This window comes from Cygnus atratus, chromosome 5 (assembly GCF_013377495.2).
Source record: "Cygnus atratus isolate AKBS03 ecotype Queensland, Australia chromosome 5, CAtr_DNAZoo_HiC_assembly, whole genome shotgun sequence".
NCBI classification, from domain to species: Eukaryota; Metazoa; Chordata; class Aves; order Anseriformes; family Anatidae; genus Cygnus; species Cygnus atratus.
In genome coordinates this window covers 2589424-2612230 of record NC_066366.1, presented here as the reverse complement: position 1 = coordinate 2612230, position 22807 = coordinate 2589424, and the positions used below count along the sequence as shown (strand labels likewise).

Genomic DNA, 22807 nt, shown 5'->3' with positions numbered 1-22807 from the left:
TGGGTACCAGTCCTTTGCTTTGGATCACGCTTTGGCTAAAGCAGTCAGCAGATTACAGATTAGTTTTGACAAGTTTCCAGCTGTTTTATCTCCCAGATACAGGTAATACTACCACATTCTGAAATTTCTCTTACTCATGCAAATAATATAATACTGTACTGCAATAGATGGATCAGAGATACACACCTTCCTCTCCCTTTCTCCTGGCATCACAAAGAAGCAGCAAGTAAAATACTGTGAGGATAGACCTGCTCGTCATCTGGGTATTTTACACAAGTGAAATCCATTTATGTACAGTGTCAATACACAGCCAAGATAGTAATCTTATGCTTCCCAATCATCTTTTGTATCCATTCCCCAATGAGAAAATGAAATGTGATGTGACCTTTTTTTTTTTTTTAAATGATTAAAACAGACAATCAGAAAATGATAATCCCGCATAGGATCTAAAGGGTAATCTTGGTGTAACCATTAAGCCAATAGTCTTTGTTTCTGTTTATTTCGTGTAGAGAGCAGAAACAGGATAATGAGAAATCCAGGAGATCCATTATCTTCTAGATAATGTATAAACAATATAGAAGCAATAATTATAATATATAAGCAATAATTATAACAACATAAACAATAAAAAAATGTGTCACATAGATCCAGTTCTACATCACTAGTATCAATAAGTAAGTACAGAGTCAAAATCATTCTTCAAATAAAGTTAGAAGAGTAATACAAAGGCAGTATGTCCATCCCTCGCAGTGATGCAATTAAAGTGCTGCATAAGCAAAATGTTAAACAGTCTGTTGTTCAATACTATTTGTTCTGCTCATCAAACAATGTCAGTCTGGTAGTGTTTTAACAACTCACAAAGCACCCTACTTAGTGGTTTTCACTTACCTTTGCCATAGCTGAATTATCAGTGTGAAAGTCCTTGAGAAAGAAATTTTCAACTACATCTCTTGCAAAGCAGGTCTGTTTACACACAGGGCAGGAAAGGATACCTGCATTTAAAATAAATAAATAAATTAAACAACGCACAGCAGCCATGTGAACCAGGAAACGATATAAACCACACTTCAGTATTGCTGGCTTTTTTTTTTTTTTTTTTTTTTTTTTAAACATCAAACCAACACTTAGTTCCAGGAAGCTAGAGGCATTCTTCAAGCCTTAAGTTACTTGTGGCTAGATCTAGTTCAATACATACGGAAGAAAAACAAAGCAACAAAATCCCTAGAAATACCCTACAGTTCAGGTGATTTATCTCAGTATTTATCAAGGATATCCACATGTCTAAATTCCCATGAATTCATCAGGGCTTGAAGCTTTGATAAAAGCTGAGCTGCACCTTAAGCTGTATACTCTTGTTACAGAGTCTTGCTACTTGTGCTTTCCGATACTAGCTACAGTTCTTCTAGATCAGCTTTGCACTACCAGAGGTATACCAAAGCATAAAATACACATTGCCTAATACTAGTTTTACAGCACAGCATGCTTTCCAACTGAAGTCATAAAGAGGAGTAAAAAGATGTTAACAGAAGTAAAAAGTCAATATAAAAGTTCAAAGTTGCATAAGTAAAAGTCAGAATTGCAAAACATCCACTACAACAAGTTCACGGGTGACACAAAGTGATCAGGCTGTGTTCCACTGACACCCCCGAAGCAAAGCAAAGCGAGCATCATAAGCAGCAAAATCTGGCTCCACCTTCATTAGGTACGGTGTGACTGGGCTGAGAACTAACAGCACCGTTCAAGAAGTTGTCCATAACTGTATAACTGCATTTTTGTGTCTCTGCTATTTCATTCCTAGACTTCAGGGGCTAGAATTCATTCTGCTAGACGATCTAGTGCTTTTTTGAAAAGGGATGTGCATGTCTCTGACCACATTTCTGTAAACTACTGTAGATGTGAATCCAAACCTTTAGAGGTGGTGGTGTCAGTCTATTTTTACCTTATCTCATCGAGTCTTTTTTATATCTAATTCTTTCCATTTTGTTGAGAACAGAATTTTAATGCTACTCTCACCTTGTCAAGCGATCCATTTATGATAACTAAGAGAAATATTTTCCATGACTAAATGATGCAAACTCACTTAAAGAAAGTTTTTAAAAGCAAGATCAATTACAACTTTTTACTGGACTGACACCGTTCAATGTGCTCTTCCCTTAACTAAAATTATTTTTAAATAAGGAAGGTGACTTGGAGATAAAATAAATCTTAAGTCTATTACTCTTTGCATTAGATGGTTATCAGAGACACTCACGTTTTCCAGCTTGGTGTTACCTGCCTTTGCAATACAGCTCCTACAGTCCCTGAGCAGAAGCACAGTTCTAACCCTGAATGCCTACCATTTTCAGATCTGGGCTACTTTTATTTTTAACAAATTGCAGAGACACATAAAGCCCAAACCCTTCCTACATTACCACTTCTGACAAAAGCACTATACAGTCAGATGCCTCAATAAGTTCATTTTCTTTCATAAATGCTTTGGAAAAACACTTTGCATTGTTGCATCTCCTTTGAAAGAGGACATCTTAGAATTGCTTCCACAAGGCTTAGGCCTTTTTAAGCCCTATCACTGTAATGAAAGCAAAAGTATATTACTATTTTCCAAGGTTGCATTTACAACAGAACTGTGATTTGGCGACTCACGGGGCAGACTAAGGTCTACCTCAGCCTTGTTTAATTGCATTTCATACAACACTGGTGTTCACACAGACGTGCAAAAAGCAGACGGTACCCACAGGTGGCTGTGCTACTCAGCTGCAAGTCACCCCTGGGGAAAAGGGCAACGCAAGCAACTGCTAGTGCTTTGCTCATCTCCTGGGTATGTAACTTGAGACCTGTTTAAGGGTATTCTGGTGACAGGAGTTAAAAAGAGGCTAAAAAATTCATTTGATGAAGATGCCCATGACAGCGAAAAGCTGTAGAAGTCTCTAACTTCCTTCCCTTTGCATCCTTAATATTAGGAGTGCAGCTAAAAGGGTATCTTACTTACCTACAATATTTGTAGCTAATCACCATATGTTACACCCTAGGACAATGAGATGCTTTTATATTAGTCGCACTGTAACCTCCCTCTGCTTCCCCGAATTACGGTTCTGTGTCTTTTACACATTCCATTAACAGCTCAGTTCTCTAGAGAAATGTAACCACGGTAGGAGCACTGCAGTACTTAAGGCAAGATGTGTTACACAGACAGTGCCCTCCTACTCCTTGCAAATGGTGCGTACTACAAGTGTTAGTGAATTGCAGTGCTAATTCCTGGAAGGTGAAACCGTTTTCAAGTTTCTATGTGAGCACCTTACAAATCAACTCAGTTATAACAGCAGCAGCAGAAATACATGGATGCATTTTGATTGATAATCTAGGTAGCAAAAATCCTACTTTACAGGCAGCCTCTCAAGTAAGTCTCATAGGACATGCTCTAATTCTTGGTGCAGTGATAGGAAACCATCTACTGACTGAGGGAATTGCCTCTAGCCCTTTGAGACCTTGAACCAGTGTCTTACTCCCCTAACAGCACTGTCCAAGCAGTGTCAGTCCTTGATCTGGCTAATACAAAGAGAAAACCTCCATACTGAGACTAGGCAGTACGCCACAAATTGACTAAAGAGGAAATTATCAACAGGTTACTCTATAAAGTAAGAAATGCATGGCTGTCACAGTTACTCCTTCACTGACACACCATACAGGTGACCACAGTCTTATGCAAAACATATCTAGGAATTGCTCACGGGGAAACAAAAGTGGTGCTCAGGACTTTGCCATAGGAAGGACAACTTCCATGAATCCTCCGCATAAGGTTAAAAAAGTTAATATTGAAGTTAGATTTTTTATTACATTCCAAGACTATCCAGTTAGTGCAGAATGTTAAATCAAATTATACCAGTTGAATGATATTTAATGTAATGCTCACAGCCTTAGGCTAGTTTGCATGAACTTTAAATGGTACTAATCTGTTTCAAACCAGTGAAGTATGAAATACATTGTATAAAGAATGCATTAATTTAAGAACAGACAATACCATCTCTTTAATATTTTTTTAAAGAAAACTTCAATACTTTTCACCTTAAGAAAACATATTTTCCATGCGCAGATTTCAGTTATGCACAGAATCCTCCTTAAACATACTGAGGAGTGCGATGGTATTCAGAAGTTTAGAACAGTCACCATTTTGAGGGTACAAGACACTACTGCTGATTAATACCTGGGGATATCTAAAAGCAATGCCACGTTACAATTTCTCCCCCATGTTTTAGATCATAGCTTTGCTACTGGAATCAGTGTTGTTACAAAGATATACATGGAGCAAGTCACACACATAGGTCAAAACATCATGTTAGAATCACTACCACAGACCACCAAATGAAGTACAGCTTTGTGTAAATGCCAAGAGCGTCTCAAATATCCAAGTAACTTTGAATTGCAGGGATCTCGCATCTGAAACTCCCTTGAAAACAAACAAAGCATGTATAGCTCTCAGCTTAAAGGAATAAAATAAAAAAAATCAGAACAAACATTATAAGTTAACAGGAAAAATAATGGGGACACTATGGCAGTACTGTATTGGAAGCAGTTTCCTACTCATACAAGCACTAATCAGCAAGCACCTTTTCACCTGTCCTAATACTGAATTGTATATTTTTTAAGACTCCATTACAAGCACAGAAGACATTTGCATCTTGCTAGAAGAGGGATTCCCTGAATGTGGTAGCTTTGGAGATCATACTTGTTCAGCTAATTGGACTTCCCATTTCCTTCCTTTTCCATTTAATCAAAATCTGTGCTCCCTGGAAATGCCCAACCTTTTTCAATACAAATTCCCCCCAAAATCTAATGATAGTTTGGCATAATAAATACACTACAGAATGGTTTGTGAAGCAATTGTCCTGAAATTAAGTAAATTTTACACAGACATTTACAAATAGCCACAAGCAACAGCTACTTCAACAACGCAAAGCGAGCACGCTGCTGTGTTTGTGCTCAAAGTACAATCACCAGTAAAGCACAATTTCCTAGAAACCCCTTACCTGTCCTCTGGATAAAGTGTCACTTAGCTATCCACAAAGTCACTTCTGTCAGGAAGCGGAGGGTTATTAAGCAGAACCGCACACACAGTGTGCTCCCTGGAATCAGGCTTTGCCGTACTGCAGACAGAAGTGGCTGCACCTTCCACAGAGTATGTGGGGCTGCTCCCCCCTCTCTTCAGCAAGAAATGCCGACAAATCAGCAGGGCAAAGAGATGTACTGGCCCACTATGAAGTGCATGGTATTTTTTTCTTGCCTTCCTTCTTGCTTTCACCTTTCTGAGATTCATTCAGGCCTCTCTTAACTTGCCTTGGTTGTTATTTTTCCTGAAGTGGTGAAATAAAAATCCCATAGAGAGAATAAATAGCAGCATCCTACTTCCCTTCTTGCCTGGGTCTTCTCTCAGTCATCAGAGTAACCTGGAGCAAGCGTGCAGAAGGGAAGAGCAGAGCTTTTCCAGGCTCAGGTAGCAGCAGGTCTTACACCATCCACTCCCTCCATACACTTTGCAGACCATTCCCTAAATATTTTTCTTGCCTTACTTCCTTACCACTACCTCTAAACAACTGTGTTAACTTGTTTTAAGAACCTGTACTTTGCAGACAGCTCATTTAAATGTATCATAATTACAGCACCGTGGGTGAAGGGGAGAATAGTCAGAAGCCCCAGAGACTTGCTGTTTGTACGTATGAGAATGATGCAATTTCTGGATCTAAATAGTAATCCAACATGGAATTACAGCATTCAAACAACAGAGTTGACATATTAAGAGATCAGGAGCCAAATTCACCTATGATGCAATCATGATGCCCAAATGAGGTCCATTGTTGTTATCAAAATCTCTAGACGTAGAAAAAAACTACGAGCTGTTGACATAAACTATGTAGAGTTTGTATGTAAACAATATTGGAGGAAGGAGTTAGAAATGTTTGCATAAATAATTTTGTTTAGAAGTTCATTACTTTCTGCTGTTTATCCATTGAAATTATCATTTACGACATCAGACTTCATTGCTAAAGGAACGGGCACAAATTTAGAAAGGCCAGCGAGGATCCTAATGTTAAATTTGAGCTCTGTTTCAGTGTGATATGCAGGATAAAACCCTATTGTACAATGATATGCAGGATAAACCACAGATAAGCTGTTCTCTATGTATTTGAGTTATCAGGTAGTATTGAGCAAACACTGAAGACCACTTTGTGTTGAACAGACTCCCAGAAGTTTCATCACATGAGGTATGTGGAGGAGTAGTCCTACACATGCATCCTTCCAGGGCTCCACTATTCCTTTCATGGTAGACTACTGCACCTGAACACCACCACAAAAACTACCAGCACTAGAGAATAACGTACTTATAGAAGTGCGTATGTGTACTTATAGAAGTATGTGCATGTTAAGTTTATATACACACACACATTGGGGCCCTGAAAAGTTTCAACAGCACACTTGTACTTTGCTGAAGTGGTTTGCAGCCCTTCATAAGACAAGTGTTCATTTCCACTCTTGCACTCCCATCAGCAACAGTGAATAGACAGCAGGTTGGGGAAAACAGAAATTCAAAGACAGCGGATCCAGTAGTCAGACACACTCAGTCTGGACATTCCAGCACCATATCCAAAATCTGCTTTCAGGAAAACATTAGGGTTCTGTCACCAAAGCCCACTCAAGCGTATGCCATTCAAGCCCTAATGCATTGCGGGTCACATTTCTCACATACCACAGCAGTTCCACTTCTACTAGTGAAATCTTCAACACTGCACTGAACCCAAGGAATAGTAAGTGGACATCATGGCAGTGGCCCCTGTACGGAGTGTTCCATTGTAAAAGCACAAAGATGTAAATTTGTTGAGTGCCCTCAAGTTTTTAATCCACCTGTATTGCAGCAATCTAATTTGTAAGTGACAGAGCTGTAGATAATTTGCAGCAATCATCCCTGGAAGTGCAAACTAACCTCTGCACCACATATAGAAACTGAGTACAAAGACCTTTTGAACATCAAAAGCCTCACCTCACAGTTTTGTTTCAAGGTCTTACAGTCTGGTCAGGTCTAAACAGAAAGAACCCTCAAGCTGGTTGTCTGGGAAATAAACCAATGCAGATAATTAACAGCCTATTATTATCCTGAGAATTGATTAGCATAAAGAAACAAACATTGGAGCTATCATACACACCACATTTATACTTGCTGTCCACATGTTGCACCTATTCCTTTGTTCTTTTTCCTCCAACAACCATCACAATAATTATTCTCAGAGAGCATTAGCTACAGCTCAAACTGCAGACATAATTTACACTTCCTTAGAGACCCAATTACAGGTTATAGGAAACAGTTCTGAATACAACCTCCGACTTTACATCTTCGTATTTATTTAACTATCCCCCCATTGTTTCACTTGCCTTTTGGATCTGGTATCTGAACAACAGTGTGAGAAGGGCTGAGTAACCTTAAATCCATTTTAGGTTGACTAAATGGATACATTATGAACAGTTTCCCTCCTTGGAATAACCTTTTTACTTCCCTTTTTAGAAACAAAACACATATTTTGTGTTAAGTGGATCTAATTAAAGCAAATTGGTGTTCTCCTTCAGAATTAATAGGAATGATGCACTGCATCACTTACCATATATGATTACATCAAAACAAGCTTATTTAGGGCCTCAGGATATAACAGTTGTAACACCAAGAAGGACAAATTGTACTCCACTCTAAGCTTAAATATAATTTAAAGAACTCTACAGAACTGTATTTTTCTTATGTACAGACTTAGTACAAGACAAGGCATTGTGTGTTGGCACCTGGAGGCTCCTCTTTATGCCAATATACCATACTCTTAATGCCAGAGCCTAGAGCCAAGGAAGTCCAAGCTCAACCTTCTTGAAACAAACCCCTTGAAGATAACTTTGAAGATAGTACATGCAAGCATGACCAATGCTTGGTGGAGTTTTGGGTGTTCCTTGCTAACAAGCCATTCACAATTGGGAATCCATGGTTATACACAGCATCTATCTTATAAGACAGAGAAAACTATACATTTTCAGCTGGAAATGATAGAATGCAGCAAGTGGACGCTTGTCAACAGTTAAAGTCACATTTGTTCTCTTTAATAGTCTGGTTTCAGTTAGTCTTATCAGTTCAATTTGCATTTCTCTCATGTCATCTTTCTTGGCATTTAAGTGGGGATCTCAGACCCTTTGTTGTGCATAGAAAGCTAACAAGAAGCAAGTGTGGATGGTTTTTGACTTATGCACGGAATGTGGAAAGAAATTATGCAGCCATTTTCTACAACTTTTGTTATCCAAGCTAGAGAAGCACAAAAGGGCAAAGCATGTTCTTAAAATAGCACTTCAGGAAAAAAAAAAATAGCCCAACATACAAATTCAATACAAAAACATAATACAATTAAATCCACCACTTCCCAAAGCAATTTATAAAGCTGGGCAACTGCTAACTTCATTTTACAAATGTGAAGCGTAACATATGGGTCAGATATACCTAATTCAGTCACAAAATGGAAATAATACTAGGGTTTAGTATCAGTTAGAGTAAATCTGCAAGGTTTTCTAGTACATCTGTTCTGATCTGCCTTGTCCTCAAAGGCAGAATTTGCAATTTGAACAGTGGTTGCCTGTGATTTTTTTTAAAAAGAAAGACAAAACAACAACAAAAAGCCAGCCCTCAAGCTGATACACTCTTCCAAATTGTGAACTTTTCACAACAACAGACCTCCACTTCTCCTCTTTCAGCTACTTCTGAAACTAATGCATTGGTGATATTGAAAGTATTAAAACAACTTCGATCATCAAACATCTAAAGGAGAGAAAGAGCTGCAGATAAAGGGTAATTTATTTTTGCACACATCCCCAACTCAGAAAGAAGGCATAGGCACAGCAAATTGGATGAATTTGGTTTTGAATGTTTCCAGTACTCATTAAGAAGGCCAGGCCCAAGAAGCCAAGGCATCACTCAAGAACCAATTGCGTGTGTTTTCATGGTGTACTGTGAGTGGCAATTTACACAGGCAGAATTCACGTAGTAGCCTGGGAAAATCATCTCAGGAGATTTAGGAATTTTCTGTCTTTCTCATCCCCAGTCCCACTGTTTAAAACTCTTCCTTCCCACATTTGAAACAGACTAGAAGCAAAAATCATGCAGATCTGTAGAGAAGAATAAAATAAGGATTCTTTTTTCCAAATGAAGAGAGGAGGAAAAAAAAGGAAAGTGACACTGGCCTGCAGAAAAAGAAGTGAAAAACTGAGTAACTTAAAGTCCCCTTCATATTAGAAGCACCTATAGGACCCAAATTTCAAGAATTATTTTCTTGTTTCGTTCAAATTGCTATCAAACTCTCACTTCTCACAGCTTTGAATAAATTCTGACACGAATGCAGCTTTTTTCCATAAGAACTCAGTCTACCTCAGAGCTTTCATTCAGGGGATATCTAAAGCACAAAGACTTAGATACAGGTATAAAAGTAAGTGTCCAACATCAACTACCATCAAATATCCAGACCACTTACCTACAGCTCTTCAGCAATCTTAATACAACGACAACAACCTACAAAACAGCTTTATGTTGATATACTACTACTTACAGTATGACATATCGAAACCCACAAATTAAAGCATGCATTTACAGTAAATCTCAGATTGACCCCACTTAGAAATACATTCACTTTTTCTATTCTTATATGTTGCTTAAAGAATTCATAGCAATTAGCAAATGCATTTTACTTACAGACAATATTTCACACCTCAGCTGAAGTTGCTTAGCACTTATTGTATATGCATTTTATCATTGACACAAATGTATGATCATACTGAAAGATAACATTGAAAATTGAGCAGGTATTGTGCTACCTGCATGTGCAGATGAGATAAGCAGTGCTTAGCATCATGCCATCAGAAGATTTCACAAACTTATCCTAGCTGACCCATGGTGGTTGCAGTTTCAATCAATGATTTAAGAGACACAGATGTTTTCTTTTTGCTGCTCTTCCTGTTCATATATTAATCAAGTCTTTGCGCCTGGTGTCTCCCTTCATTTACAGTGGGTCATCACTGTTTATTATTTCTTTTCTCAATCATTTTTCTAATTTTGCTTTTTCCCATAGAAGTTCCCCACCAACAAGAGAACGAGGAAGTAAATGGAGAAACTTCAAGAATACAGAAATAAACTAGTCTTTGTTCCAATTTGCTATAGACAAATAATTCCTGATCCCTGCTCAAGTGCTCAAACAAATATCTAATATTTTAATGACTCGTGAGAACCTATAACTGCATTTCATCCAATATCACCAAGTGGCAAAAATTCCCATTTCCACTTCACAGACATAAGCAAGCGGGAGAAAGGAATAGCTTACATGTCAAATGAGGATAAATAAAAGTAATGTAGTGGTTGTTTTCAACACCATTTTATTATAAAGTAGGTTCCTCTGTCTGGTGTGACCAGACATTTAAAATTTTGAGGCATTTAATTAAAATGACTGCTTTGCCTTCTGTCTCCTTCTCCTACCTGAATATCTTTTTCTGTCTGTACCCTCCCATGAATAGCCTTTCTCCTTTGTCATTAAGTTATCCCCTTTTCCTTTGCTGGCCTTTCGATGGTGATCTCCTAACACTGTTCCCATTTGTTCTCAAACCTCAACTTACCTAGCTTGCGTTCTCTTGTCAATTCAGATTATCATCACCTCAGGGAAAGTATCTTCTCTTCCTACATGTTTCTAAAATTTGCTTTGGAAGAGATAATAAATGATGCCACTTATTCATCTGAAGTTCAAAGCCTGTGAAAATACCAGTCATCTACGTGCCTTTGCTCCTCTTATAAATTAGTAATGAGTCTGAAATGCTTCCCTATGGTAATTAAGCCTCATTCATTTAAAGTGACTGCATTCTGTGATTTAAATCCTATTCCAAAAAAGGTACATATTTTCTATTAACATCATTACAAAAAACTGTACAAATAACTTCAAGATTTCAAAAGCCACAGTCTCAAAATGCTTCTTGTTCTCGCTAGCTTTAGTCAGCTTGTTAAGGTGAGTATTCAGATAGGGTGAAACCACATTTATAATGAGAAAAAAGGAAGGCGCCAAGAGTTTCAGTGCACCACAACAGTCATATTCCAATAAAAATTACTACGCACTCCTTTAGGAGCAAAGAACCAGACACAAGTGATTGCTGTGGTGTTTGCAAGGGCAGGAGGGGGAGAAAAGGAAGAATAAAATTCTCACCACAACCACTACCATAAAAAGGTCCGACACGTCTAAAAGATTGAATAAAGATGTAACCTAGCAACTACCCTGTAGCATTTATTCATTTTTTAAGCAAAGCAAATATCCATAATGTCACACTTGGTAAATGAAATCAAGACCATTCTGGAAAATGTAAAGGTTGCCTGACTGTCATTTCTATTCAAAGCACTGCTGTTAAATGGAAAACATTCTGAAGGAGGTTTGTTCTCAATCCACCCTCGGCTCATACAAATCTCCAGTCTCCTAGTTTGTTCTTTTCAAGTAGTGCTTTAGAGGAACAGGCTACAAAAAGTATTCCCAATACATCTATTTTCATAATACTGTACTGCAAACAGCATAAGCCAAACAGAGATTCTTAAACATTACCTTCATATAGAACTTCATATCCAGTGGGAATACAGCTATATCCTTGAATCAGATCTGGAAGACAGTCCTTACAGAAGGAATGGAGGCAAGGGAGCATTCTGGGGTCTCTCTTGCCCAGGTCCCGTTTGCATACCAAGCAATTCCTCAGCAGATCCAGAGTCCCCACTGCCGTTGGCTGAAATTTGACATCAAAAACATGAAGAGTCACAAAATGGCTCATGACAGCCCCTTCACTTAACAATACACTTGATCACTCAAGCACAAACTAGAAGGCAACAGCGGGATGCATGGTCTCAGAAACAACATTTACTTAGTCCTTTTGAAGAAAGAGGAAGTCCCTTGCAGCTGAAAATCACATACCCACTTTAAAAAAAAGAATATCTTTGCAGATTGTTGTGCAGGAAAGTGTGGTTTAAGGTTTACAAACCATGATCCCATTATCTCTCTATAGTACTTACAACCTCTGAAACAAAATATATATATATATAATCTGTTCTATTGATCTACTTACAAAGCTGTTACCAGCCTGAATTGTCACACGCTGTACATTTCCTGGCAGAAGCACTGAAACCGTGCAACAAAAATGTTGCTTTTATAATTTCACCACAATATTTTATAGCTTGCAGGTAAAGAAAATAATGATAAGCATAACTAATCATTACCTCCATCATTTCAGCAACACCCCATTAGAAAGCTGCCTTGAGAAATGTAAAATATCTTCTGCTAATCTTCTTCACAGAAATGTAATAAAATGCACTTTGCAGTGATTAAATTTCACCTGTCAAGATGACCACAGATAAAATTATAGACCAAGTCAGAATTTTCTACAGGTAGGACAGCATTTCCCCGCCAACCTAAGCTCCCCAAGGTAAATCGAGTATTTTGCAGTTCATGTTCTATCCCTGTTTCTGAAATTTATAGAGATGTCAATCAGACACAGCCTGCAAAGGGAAACTTTTGCAAGTTGCATCAGAGAAGGAAAAGTAAATGCAGTCTCATCTCTCTTGGAATCACCCTTTCAGCTGACTGAACCTCCTTCCTGGGGCCACAGTCCCATGTAGCTGCCTCTACCTTGGCATGGTGGCCTTGCCACCAGCAGTACACTATTCGCAGTAATCATCAGATTTCCCCATCACAGAAGAACAGCGACTCTAATCCTAGAGATATGTATTCTCTTGGAGGATTCCATCTCAAGGCAGATTCCAATAGAAATGTTTAGCAGACACAACTTTTTCTACAATGAAACAAAACTGTGAAAGTGTCAGAAGTTCACAACCAGCCTTCTGTGTGTGTTGCATCCTGAAGTCATTGCTATTCAAGAAAAATTGGACTTTATGTTAAAGTCACCATAACACCTCACGCCCAAGGCCCACTTCTAAGAACCAATGAAAATAAGTAGATATCCATCAATTTTACTGAATTCACTCCAACAAATTCAAATATACCACTAAAATTTGTGACTGTAATTTCAAAACTACAGGTCCCTTTAGAAAACAGCTGTGGTAATTGTACCTGTAGTTTAAACAATAAACATTACAAAAGTGCTTATTATATGAGCTCACTTTTTACAGTTCATCTTCATCAACCATCTTTCAGAGACAAATGTGATTAGGGAAGCACAGCTTTTCAGCTTGCACCATCTCCTTTGTTTCTTGCAAGTACTGTTGCTAAGCAAACAGACCATAACCTGCAAAAACATGTAATGTGTGCAATAGGAAGTTGAGGTCTTAGGCTACCGCATTGTTCAGTCAGAGAAACCACAGCCCAGGACCAAAGTATCAATGCACAGAGAATCAGTGCAAACACAAAGCCAAATATTGGGAAATGCTCTATCACCATAAAGGCCAAACCTGTCTGAATGAGCCAGAAGCGGGTTACCATACATTTTAATCTATGCTTTTCGCAGAACATGTGAAACTATGTGCAAGTTTTTTGGTAGGAGGGGGAAGGATGAGGGTGAGATAAAGTGCTACTTTCCTGCTGAGATAGGTATGCAAAGCAGCAGTCAGGCAGCTACATTACCAGTGACTTGGCTAGGCTAGTGAGAAACACCAAGTCCAGCAGCTGCAATTACAAAGCAAATAACTGCATCCGGAGGGATGTGGTGAGGGCGAAGAGGCAGGACACAGGACAGAAATGGATGAAGAAGGGGTGGGTGAGCAGGGGGAGGCAGCTGGCAAGCAGTCACACCCGAAACAGGGAGAAAAGCCCCTAGCATTTGGCCTATCAGCCCAAGGAGGGGAAACGAAAGGCGCTGTATAGTGTTGGGGGAGCTGCTGCAGGACCAAAAGATCAATGACAGCCCCTGGAGGGCAACAGCCACGCCAAACAAATCAAAGGGAAGCAGCCAGGTATCACAGGACTGAAACTTCCAGTGAAGCACCTATATATTTCACACAGGAGAAGTTTGTAACAGGTATATTCCCATAATTATATTATTTTAGTATTTTAGGGATAAAATCCCTATGCAAGACTTTCAATTTTCACCATTCTGTTCTCTCAGATCTAATCAGGTGATTTTTTTGTATCTTCTTCTTTCAATTAAAAATGGATATTACTACAGCATTTTAAAATGTTGTAACAAACTTTGCAAGTTCCATCTAGAATTACTTCTAGAATTACTTTATTAGCAGCAGCCCATTTTGTCCTTTGAGGAAAAAGAGAGAGTCAGCGTGCCGGACAGCCTTCCGGTGGCTCCTCAGCAGCCCTCACAGCAGCCTCTTGTTCGGGATCTGTGGAGCTCAGCCAAGGCAGCGGTGTGAGTGAAGCAAAACCTGCCTGCTTGATTAACCAGGCTCAATACCTCACGTGCGCAATCCCCAAACTAACTGTTTCAAAACAAATGGGGGGGGGGGGGGGGGGGGGGAATAAAAATCAGTGACAAAGAAAAATGCTGCGTGTGATTTTTGACCTTAAACCATCACCAAGTCAGGGCTCCAATCCCAAACGCTTGATGACTTTTAACAAAAATATGAGGTGAGCCGGTGCGTGAAATTAGCCCTGTTAATAAAAGCAGGCGGTAAATGCAGTGAAATTGCTATTTACCCAGCCCTCTTAACCCCTTGGAAACATTCTCCAAATATCTGGGGACCGGCTGGGAAACAAACCCAGAGAAACGGCGCGGCGACAGGCGGGCACCGCAGCCCGCCCGAGCCCCTCAGAGCCGCCTAAGGCAGGGCAGCTCGCGCCCAACGGCCGCCGCCTCAGCAGCGGGCGCCCCCTCGCGCCCAACGGCCGGCCGTGACTGAGAGCTGCGGGCGGGACCAAGGCGGGGCCCGGCGCTCGCCTCAGAAAGATGGCGGCGGCGCGGAGCGAGAGGGCACGCCAAACTTTTGGGTTGTACTCAAAGTTCAACCGTACAAAATATCGAAGAATTACAACATTAATGTATTAAAACATTAAATACCAAAGAATTGAGAGCAGTGTCTGCTGTGTACGTTAGCTATCTGGAATCACTTGCTGATTGTGTGCACAGGGTGCTTCTGTGTGAATCAAGCTTCTCACTGTCACTGGGATCTGGTCGGACACCATACTGACAGCAGGCAGTAGCAACGGTCCTTATTTTACTGTATCCCACGGCTTACCTTTGAGGACCAAACCAAACCCTCGATAGATGTTCTGGTTACACTGCCTCTCCTTGTTACCTGTCTTGCAGCAACATCCTTAGCTGCTTGGAATAATCAGAAGCTAGACTCTCACCTTCCACAGCCTGTAGTCCCCTTTGGAGACACTTTTCACCTCCACCCCACACTGTACCTGATGAAGAGTCTACCATAAACATGTTAGTCTGCAGGATTGGACTAAGGCAACTTGTAAACACCAGTGAGTGCTTATGTTTCATTGGGCTTTAACCTTTAACTTTGACAGCAGTTCAGTAGCATGTGTTAGGATAAAGGTGTCCCAGCAGTCACTATTTATCCTAAAAACCTCAGTATTTTACAAACTTTAAATGCAATGCACATCAACTTTAGGCTAAAAGCCCTGAAATAATTCATGCCAAACACTAGGTTAAGGGTTCATTAACTAGGATTGTATCACATGTAGTAGAAGTTAATCTGTAGCACCTAGGAATACTTTAAGACTTGCAATGCTGAGCATTATAGTAACAGTTTGATTTTTTTAACCGTCATGTAAGGATTCTTCTTTGGCATACATGGCCAACCCTTGCATTGGCAACTGAAGTCCTATTTTGACATTACAACTATGCAAATAATGTTTTATAGAATCATTTTAAAGCACATATAGAAATTCCTACAGTGCAGCTCTACAGCTGTGCCATAGCTGTATACACGTTTGAAGCTACCTGGCACCATTTGTCCCACAAAAGCAACTTCAGGAATTCTGTGCTGTACACTTGAAAAGGAGGTTAGTCAATTGCAAAAATGAAGTTACATGAATTGTGTCATTAAGCAAGGCAGGCTTGGTGTCATGACCACTTCCCTGGGGAGCCTGTCCCAATGCTTGACCACTCACTCAGTGAAGAACCTTTTCCTAATACCCAACCTGAATTGCCCCTGAGGTAGCTTCATGCTGTTCCCTCAGGTCCTATCGCTGGTCACCAGAGAGCATCACCTACTGAAGGAGTTGCACAAATACAGGAAGAACCTATGTACATTGCTACCTTGTAAAGACAAAGCAGCAAGGTATCTCTTCACATGCCAGACGCCACTGTAGCCACACCGTTTAAAATCATGGCAAGCATCAGCCAAAACACTGATCAAAACCAGCCAGAAATCACTAAATCCACAAGACTGAAGTCAGGACAGTGTGTGAACAAGTCAAAAAATTCTATCAATCAACACATTTTACACATTGTCTTTATTCAAAACTTCAAATAAAACAATGGCCTTTATGCCACAAGCACACATGCACCTCCAACTTCTTTGATCTTCTCCTCCGCTCTTCTACTGAAGAACTTTGCTTTCACAATTACAGGCTGCTTGGGCAGCTTGCCCTTGCCCAGGACTTTGTAGTATCCCTAGAAAGATTAAAAAAACATTACATGTTTGTAATCAGCTTAAAGGCTCCTACATTCAGACCTGTCTTTTAGCACACACCAGTAAAAAACAAAACCATGATCACCACTGCTGACCTCATTCATTGTCCGTCTCCAATACAAGATTGGTATGAATGGAAAAAAATATCCTGTGTGATCTAGTGGCGTTGCATTCATTCAGAGGAGTGGAAACTATAAAGTAAATTGAAGGTTTTGGTAACTTAGAATGTTGGAAGTTGTAATATTCCCAATACTACATACAGAAAACACTGAAGTCTTGTAAAGAAGCTGCCAACCACTTCCCACAGCACAGAGCAGCTGGCTGCATTTCTCCAACAAACTACTTACTACCCACTTACATCTGGCACATGCTCTTTACCTGCTGGACATCCTGGTATTCCTGAAGAGAGCAGAAGACTTTTCTGCACATCTTAAAAGTAAAACTGAAGAGCGTCAACACATTGGTGCCCAAGCACCTGTGTGGTTTATTCTACTCTGCAAGCTGTCACAGCAATAGTTCCCCTCTCCCCTCATTTCACTCCTATCCTTTGCATAAAAAGGACAACCATGGCACAAGGCCCGTTAATACTACAGCCTTTAAAGTCACAGCTTGTTAGAAGAGGTGTAACTGGCCAGCAGAGGTATTTGGTACACAAAACATACCTACTTGGTAGACTAGTTTCACTACCTACTTGACAGACTAGTTAGTGTCACTGATTTGGTGGCTGACTGAGATACGAAGCATCACAGCCAGTGAATGTGGACCAGAAGTTTAATGTCCGAGAATGATAGCACACCAGAACAATCACAAGTGTAAAGATGTGACTCTAGTCTCGGAATTAAAAGTGACTTTATATAAGTGAGAATAGCTCTATCATGTTTTCATACCTACTTTTGGTGATATTTTGAACAAGTAATCTTTCACCACCTTTCAAAAATAAGGGAAGTCATTCTTACAGCAAAAAACATAACTTAAGTACTAGTTTAACCACTGATATGCTAAGATATATGAATTTGTACTGAGAAGTCTACAGATATTCATGCACTGCAGCTTATTTGCAGTTCACCATTTTGTTACTTGGATATGCAAAGCTAAGTTACACTTCAAGCGAGCAGAAACTGCAGATCTGAATCTGAACAGAAACTTACTGAGCGCACAACATCGATGACTGGGGCCAGTCCAGCCTGGTTTTTTGCATAATTGAGCCTTGTCTGTTCAGTAACAAGGGTCCACAGTTTATCCAAATTGACAGTAGGACAGAACTTTTGGTTTTTCTTCAAGTGATAGTGTCTCATGCCTACTTTTCCAAAGTAGCCAGGGTGACTGTGAAAGAAAACACATTCCTCATTAAGGTCACATTTTTAATTCATCCTAAGCAGGTAGGACTACAAATCAACACTGACACAACATTTTACTTGCTCAAAGCAATCAAAAGTAAAGTTTTATCTTACTTTCACATTACACGTTTATTTGTATTAATACATGTGGTATCTAAGTGTAATAATCATTGCTATCCAAAGCAAGGGAAAATTATTTTCCTTAAAGCATCTGTTCTCCCTTGAACTCACAACTTAATCCTTCTCGTGGTGAGTCTGGTCCAATCCTGCATTTTCTGAGCAAAAACCAACTCGGTGCAAGACTGCACTGAACGAGGAGCTTCAGATCTCCTGTCACTAACCTGGTGACTGACTGAGTCAACAATGGTCACAGCCAGTGAATAGAGATTAGTGGTTACTTTCCGAGTACTCTAGCACACCAGGACAACAGGCAGTGTTCAGATGTGACTCTAGTCTCGGCAGTGAGACAACGACCCTTGCCTCTATAGCATGCAGCTAAGTAGAGTGTAGCTTTTATTTATGTAACGCTTCAGATTTACCTAACATTTTGTGGGCACATCTGTCAGTATGGACAACGGTGTAACTGGCAAGCTTGGTCAAGTTTACTGCACTGAACTCTCAAAGATGCCTGGCTTAAGAAAAAAAGGCCACTGAGTTTAGAGAAAATGGGGATACAAGTTGATTTCAGCTATTAAGCTTTCATGTTAGAGAAAAAGATACATAGGATTGTAGGGAAGTTCGGTGGTTCACATAAAATTTAGTTGTTTCTACTTCAGAAACATGCATTTTGCTAGCACATATTTAAAACACTAGCTTACTATTTATCGAAGTTAATCCTGTGATGGTGCATACCACCAGCATTACCACGGCCACCAGGATGTTTCCTATGTTTGCCTAAAAAGAAAAATGAAGTTGGTTAAACTAAAAATATCACATGAGCTTAGGAGCACAAAGTCAACTTAAGCTAATTACTCTGACGATAGCAGTCCTATCCTTCTGCATTCATATCAATTCAGTGAGCTAAGCGAACTAAAGACTAACCCTAGCCAAGAAAAAAGACAAATAAAAAACCCGATGTCTTTAACCTACAGAAGTATGAGAAGACACCAGTGCTAACACAAGCAAGCTGACAAGAACAGGCAGGAATGGCCATAGTTTGAACTGGCACAACATCAGCCTGCAAGCTTAAAATGTCGCCCAGCCACGTTCTCAGACAACACCTACCGCCCAAGTACTATTCAAGTTAAGTCACAAACCCAGTCCACAGGGATGGGCAAAACTCCGGAGCACCACATTCCTGGGCCACCTCCCCCACGGTGCGGACACCACCCGCACGTGCTGCAGCCCTCAGAGCTGCTCGCCGGGCCCGTGTTTGTGCGGTCCTCGTCTGCCCGCCCAAGGCAGCGCACGCAGCAGCGCTCCCTCAGCGCCCGAGCAGCGAAAGCCCGCGGGCGTTGCAGAGCCGCAGCCCCCCGCTTACCGATGCGGCCGTGGCCGTGGCTGACGTGTCCCCTCAGCTTCCTGGTCTTCCTGAGCCGGGAAGGCTGCGGAGAAGCGGCAGAGGTGAGCGCGACGGAACACAGCCCTCCCCCCGCAGAGCCGCCGCTCCTCCGCGCCTCCTCCGCGCCTCACGGCCCACAGCGGGCGGCGGCCGGGGCCGTACGAGGCGAGGCCCGAGCGGCCACCCCGGGCCGCCCTCAACGCCCCGAGCAGGCCGCGGGCCTGGCGAACCGCCCGCCACGGACACCCTCACCCCACCGCCGGGCACCTCCCGCGGCGAGGGGCAGCCCGTCCCGTCCCGTCCCGTCCCGCACCCACCATCTTGTCGGCGTGCGCGAGGGAAAGGAAAGGCCGCCGCGCTCGCGAGACCGGGGGAAGGCACCGTCGCCCACGGCGAACTCTCGCGAGACTTGGCGGAGGCTCCTCCTGCCGGCGCTGAGCCGCGGGGTGGTGTCGGGGAGCCCGGCCCGGCTCGGCCGCTCGCCTCCTCCGGCCTGTGCCGAGGGGGGCGGGGGGAGTACGGGGAGTTTGGTCACGGCACTCCGCACTAGTAGCCGGGACAATAAATGCAATGCCCGTAAACGCCACCGTCTGTCATGCCAGAGTAACAGTCCCAGGACAACTGGAAACAATCGTTTCGTACTGTTTTTTTTATTTAAATATATTCTGCACCAGAAGATTTTACACTTTTTTTTCTCTCCCCAGTTTTGAACCACAGGCCTCCACACTGGTTTTTCTTCAGGACTTCCTTCTCGGTTACATGGTGCACGAGTGGTGTTCCACCGCTCAGCAGTCATCACCTCAGTTTTCTAAACTAACGTGCAAGGTGGAATAATACACCCCACGCTTTCATTTCAGATGTTTGTTTTAAACACAGACCTTTGGAAACACTAAGGTTGATTTACACAGCCATGGTCCAAGGACCTGGAAGGTACCTACAAGCTTTTGAAATGTGATTGTCACCCTGACTGGTGCGCTCCTCTGACTGCAAAACCTGGAACAACATGCTGATGGGCAATTTATCGTTCAAAAGCTTCCTGCTTAGATTTTTACAGTGCAGATGGAGGAAAACAGCTTCTGTGTGGGACATGCATTTTACCGCACCGCATTCTCTTAACACGTGCATCCTGTGTCTCTCTTGCATTCCTAACAACTCTTTTCATGTCAACATTACCATCAGCCAAGGATGACGTTTTATCAATAATTTTCTCAAAATGAACATGTATTTACACATATAATTACTGTTGTTTATAAAATAGCCAGCATCCACCTGTAAAAGTGAAAGCTATTGCTTCTGATTTGAAGAACTACATCTGAAAGTCATTCCATAGCTTACAACATATTACAGCATAAAACCTGTAGAAATTAACATTTGTGATTACATTTCAGTTGAATCAGAAGCGCTTGATACTCTACATTCTACAGATGCTTCTTTTCATGTACACTTAAGCTTCGGTATGAGTGTGAGGGAGGTAAGGAAAAAAGGAAACGACTTCACCTTTTTGGTGAATAAACCCTCAATTTTGTTCTATGAGGCTGATAGCACACCAGAACCACTGCCAGGTTAGGAATTGCGCAAGCCTCAAAGCCAGTTTAACTACACAAAGAAGTCACACTGCAAATGAAGAAAAATATAGTGCTCTTTTTTCTTTAAAAAGAAAGCTCTAGGTAATTTTCATTATCTGTCAGACTTGAAAGAATATTCAAGTATTTTCTATTTTCTTCTTCAGGCTAAGGAAAAGCTAATAGAATCTCTTAACAGCATTTATGTTACCGGATTAAAGATGAATGTGGTACTTGGGTAGCACTTGCTGCTGTGCAGAGGGCCATGGCAAGCTAATCATTCCTGTCCTGCTGAAGAGCATTCACCACGATGCAAGCACCACCTGAACCAGAGTGCAATTAATACAAAAGAAAAGCAAATTGTCATAGAATGCAGCTGATTAGCTCATCAGAAATTTAAGCAAAATATTTGTCTGCTACAAGCTGTTCTTATTCTACTTGGATCATTTAACCAAATTAAACGTAAAAACATATGTAGCATAAAAACAATGTGAAAATATCACAGTTCAGGATCAGTTATCTATGATACAAAATATAATTTGCTGCTAACCCGTGTGAAGAAGAAGAAAAAAGGAAAATGGTTTTAAGAGATGCTTCTGTTAGGATAAAATTAACAAAACAGTGATGATATAAAATGCCATGTCTCGGCTCTAATAAAAAGCATTAACTAGAAGGAAAACCAAGTTGTATCATGAAATAGCAAACCTACTGAAAGACAGTTTCATAATAACCTTTTTTTTTGGTATTTTAATTGCAAATTCACATTCACAAGTTTCTCTGGTTTTGTACCCACTCAAAATCAGAAGTCCACAAAGGTTTGCAAAGAATATAAACAAACAGGTATATTTACATAGTTTATTTGGAACCATACATACATACATTAGGAAAGGATGAACTGTACCTACTCATTGCAGCTTGCATGTCAAAGAACTGAGATCTCCTCACGGTTAGCAGTCTTAGTGCAGAATGGATTACAAGTAGTTTACTGACCAGAGTTCAAATGGAGTGGAAGGTTTGTATTGTGAACCAAGTACCTTATTATCAAGTTACTTTGTTATTTCTTTCTTTTAAAATTAATTAGAAGGAAAATTAGGAAAAAAATACCAACTCTGCCACATGAAAACAGCCCCCGCGCATACAACCTCTCCCACGTACCCCAGAGCTCATTCATTACCGCAGTACTCAGGCATCAGTGTAGTTCTCACAAACATTCCCTGAAGTCAGTGGTTCTGCTGAGACAGTCAGCTGCACATAATCAGCTATTCATTTTTGCACCAAGCATAACTCAATTCATACTAAAGAAAAAAAGCACCTGTTATTCTCAGGAATATACAAATATTTACCACAGTTTTTCTTGCTCATTACAAAATCAGTTACAAAAGCTTACAGAACATTATTTACAAATTCTATCCAAATACATAAAGGAGTCATCATCTGACACACTGTAACAGCATCGGTAGTCACTCAAAGCTGTGGTCAGCTTTTTTCATTCTCCTCCCACATCAAAATTTGGAGTTGCAGGGGTCTTAAGGACAGTGTCATAAATAGTCTTTGGGTTGATGTTTCAGCAGAAAAGGTTTAATTCTTCTTGTGAAGGAACTTCATTTTATTTCCTAAAGAAAACACACCATCAATCACTAGCATATACTGAAAAAGCCAAGTGCAATCAAAAATCCCTTAACAAATGGGTCTAATTTGTAGTGTAGTTGCTACAGTGACTCTATTACTTAATACTGGCAGAGATAGCCAACTGACAGAGTCTTTGGTAGTCTACCTT

General features: G+C 40.7%; 3 protein-coding genes and 2 non-coding genes across 7 annotated transcripts in view; all 5 read right to left on the bottom strand.

Annotated features, from left to right (window-relative positions):
• Nucleotides 1-13317, bottom strand: part of TRIM66 (tripartite motif containing 66) — a 49008-nt gene extending 35691 nt beyond the window's left edge. The window contains exons 1-4 of one of the 3 annotated variants that reach the window (XM_050710775.1): nt 13196-13317; nt 12296-12411; nt 11634-11808; nt 889-992 (exon numbers count right to left, since the gene is read on the bottom strand). In XM_050710775.1, the coding sequence (XP_050566732.1) occupies nt 889-992; nt 11634-11808; nt 12296-12304 (288 nt within the window). In that variant the 5' untranslated portion in view covers nt 12305-12411; nt 13196-13317. Of the gene's footprint in view, nt 1-888; nt 993-11633; nt 11809-12295; nt 12587-13195 lie in introns of those variants that run through there. The other 2 variants (XM_050710776.1, XM_050710777.1) reach the window with 2 other exon arrangements.
• A 3115-nt stretch (nt 13318-16432) lies between these two features.
• RPL27A (ribosomal protein L27a) lies at nt 16433-19956 on the bottom strand. The gene is made up of 5 exons (XM_035550430.2): nt 19786-19956; nt 19448-19511; nt 18786-18861; nt 17779-17953; nt 16433-16611 (listed from the first exon to the last, which is right to left on the bottom strand). Exons 1-5 carry the CDS (start codon nt 19786-19788, stop codon nt 16483-16485), a joined length of 447 nt encoding a protein of 148 aa, XP_035406323.1. The 5' UTR covers nt 19789-19956; the 3' UTR covers nt 16433-16482.
• Nucleotides 17335-17467, bottom strand: LOC118249941 (small nucleolar RNA SNORA3/SNORA45 family). Its single transcript, XR_004779252.1, has one exon. It is a non-coding gene; the product is annotated as a small nucleolar RNA SNORA3/SNORA45 family (small nucleolar RNA).
• On the bottom strand, nt 18296-18427 carry LOC118249940 (small nucleolar RNA SNORA3/SNORA45 family). The gene has a single exon (XR_004779251.1). It is a non-coding gene; the product is annotated as a small nucleolar RNA SNORA3/SNORA45 family (small nucleolar RNA).
• Nucleotides 19957-21871: 1915 nt separating the features above from the next.
• The window catches only part of DENND2B (DENN domain containing 2B), a 123922-nt gene continuing 122986 nt past the window's right edge, over nt 21872-22807 (bottom strand). Inside the window, 1 exon segment of the mRNA XM_035550429.2 lies at nt 21872-22643. Within this exon segment, the coding sequence (XP_035406322.1) occupies nt 22609-22643 (35 nt within the window). The 3' untranslated portion in view covers nt 21872-22608.

What these genes read in the sequence shown, in the direction of transcription:
- RPL27A (XM_035550430.2), bottom strand. An exon ending in CCACGGCCACGGCCGCATCG is followed by an intron (nt 18,862 to 19,447) that starts GTAAGCGGGGGG and finishes TTTTCTTTTTAG; the next exon opens with GCAAACATAGGAAACATCCT. An exon ending in TCATCGATGTTGTGCGCTCA is followed by an intron (nt 16,612 to 17,778) that starts GTAAGTTTCTGT and finishes TAATCTTTCTAG; the next exon opens with GGATACTACAAAGTCCTGGG.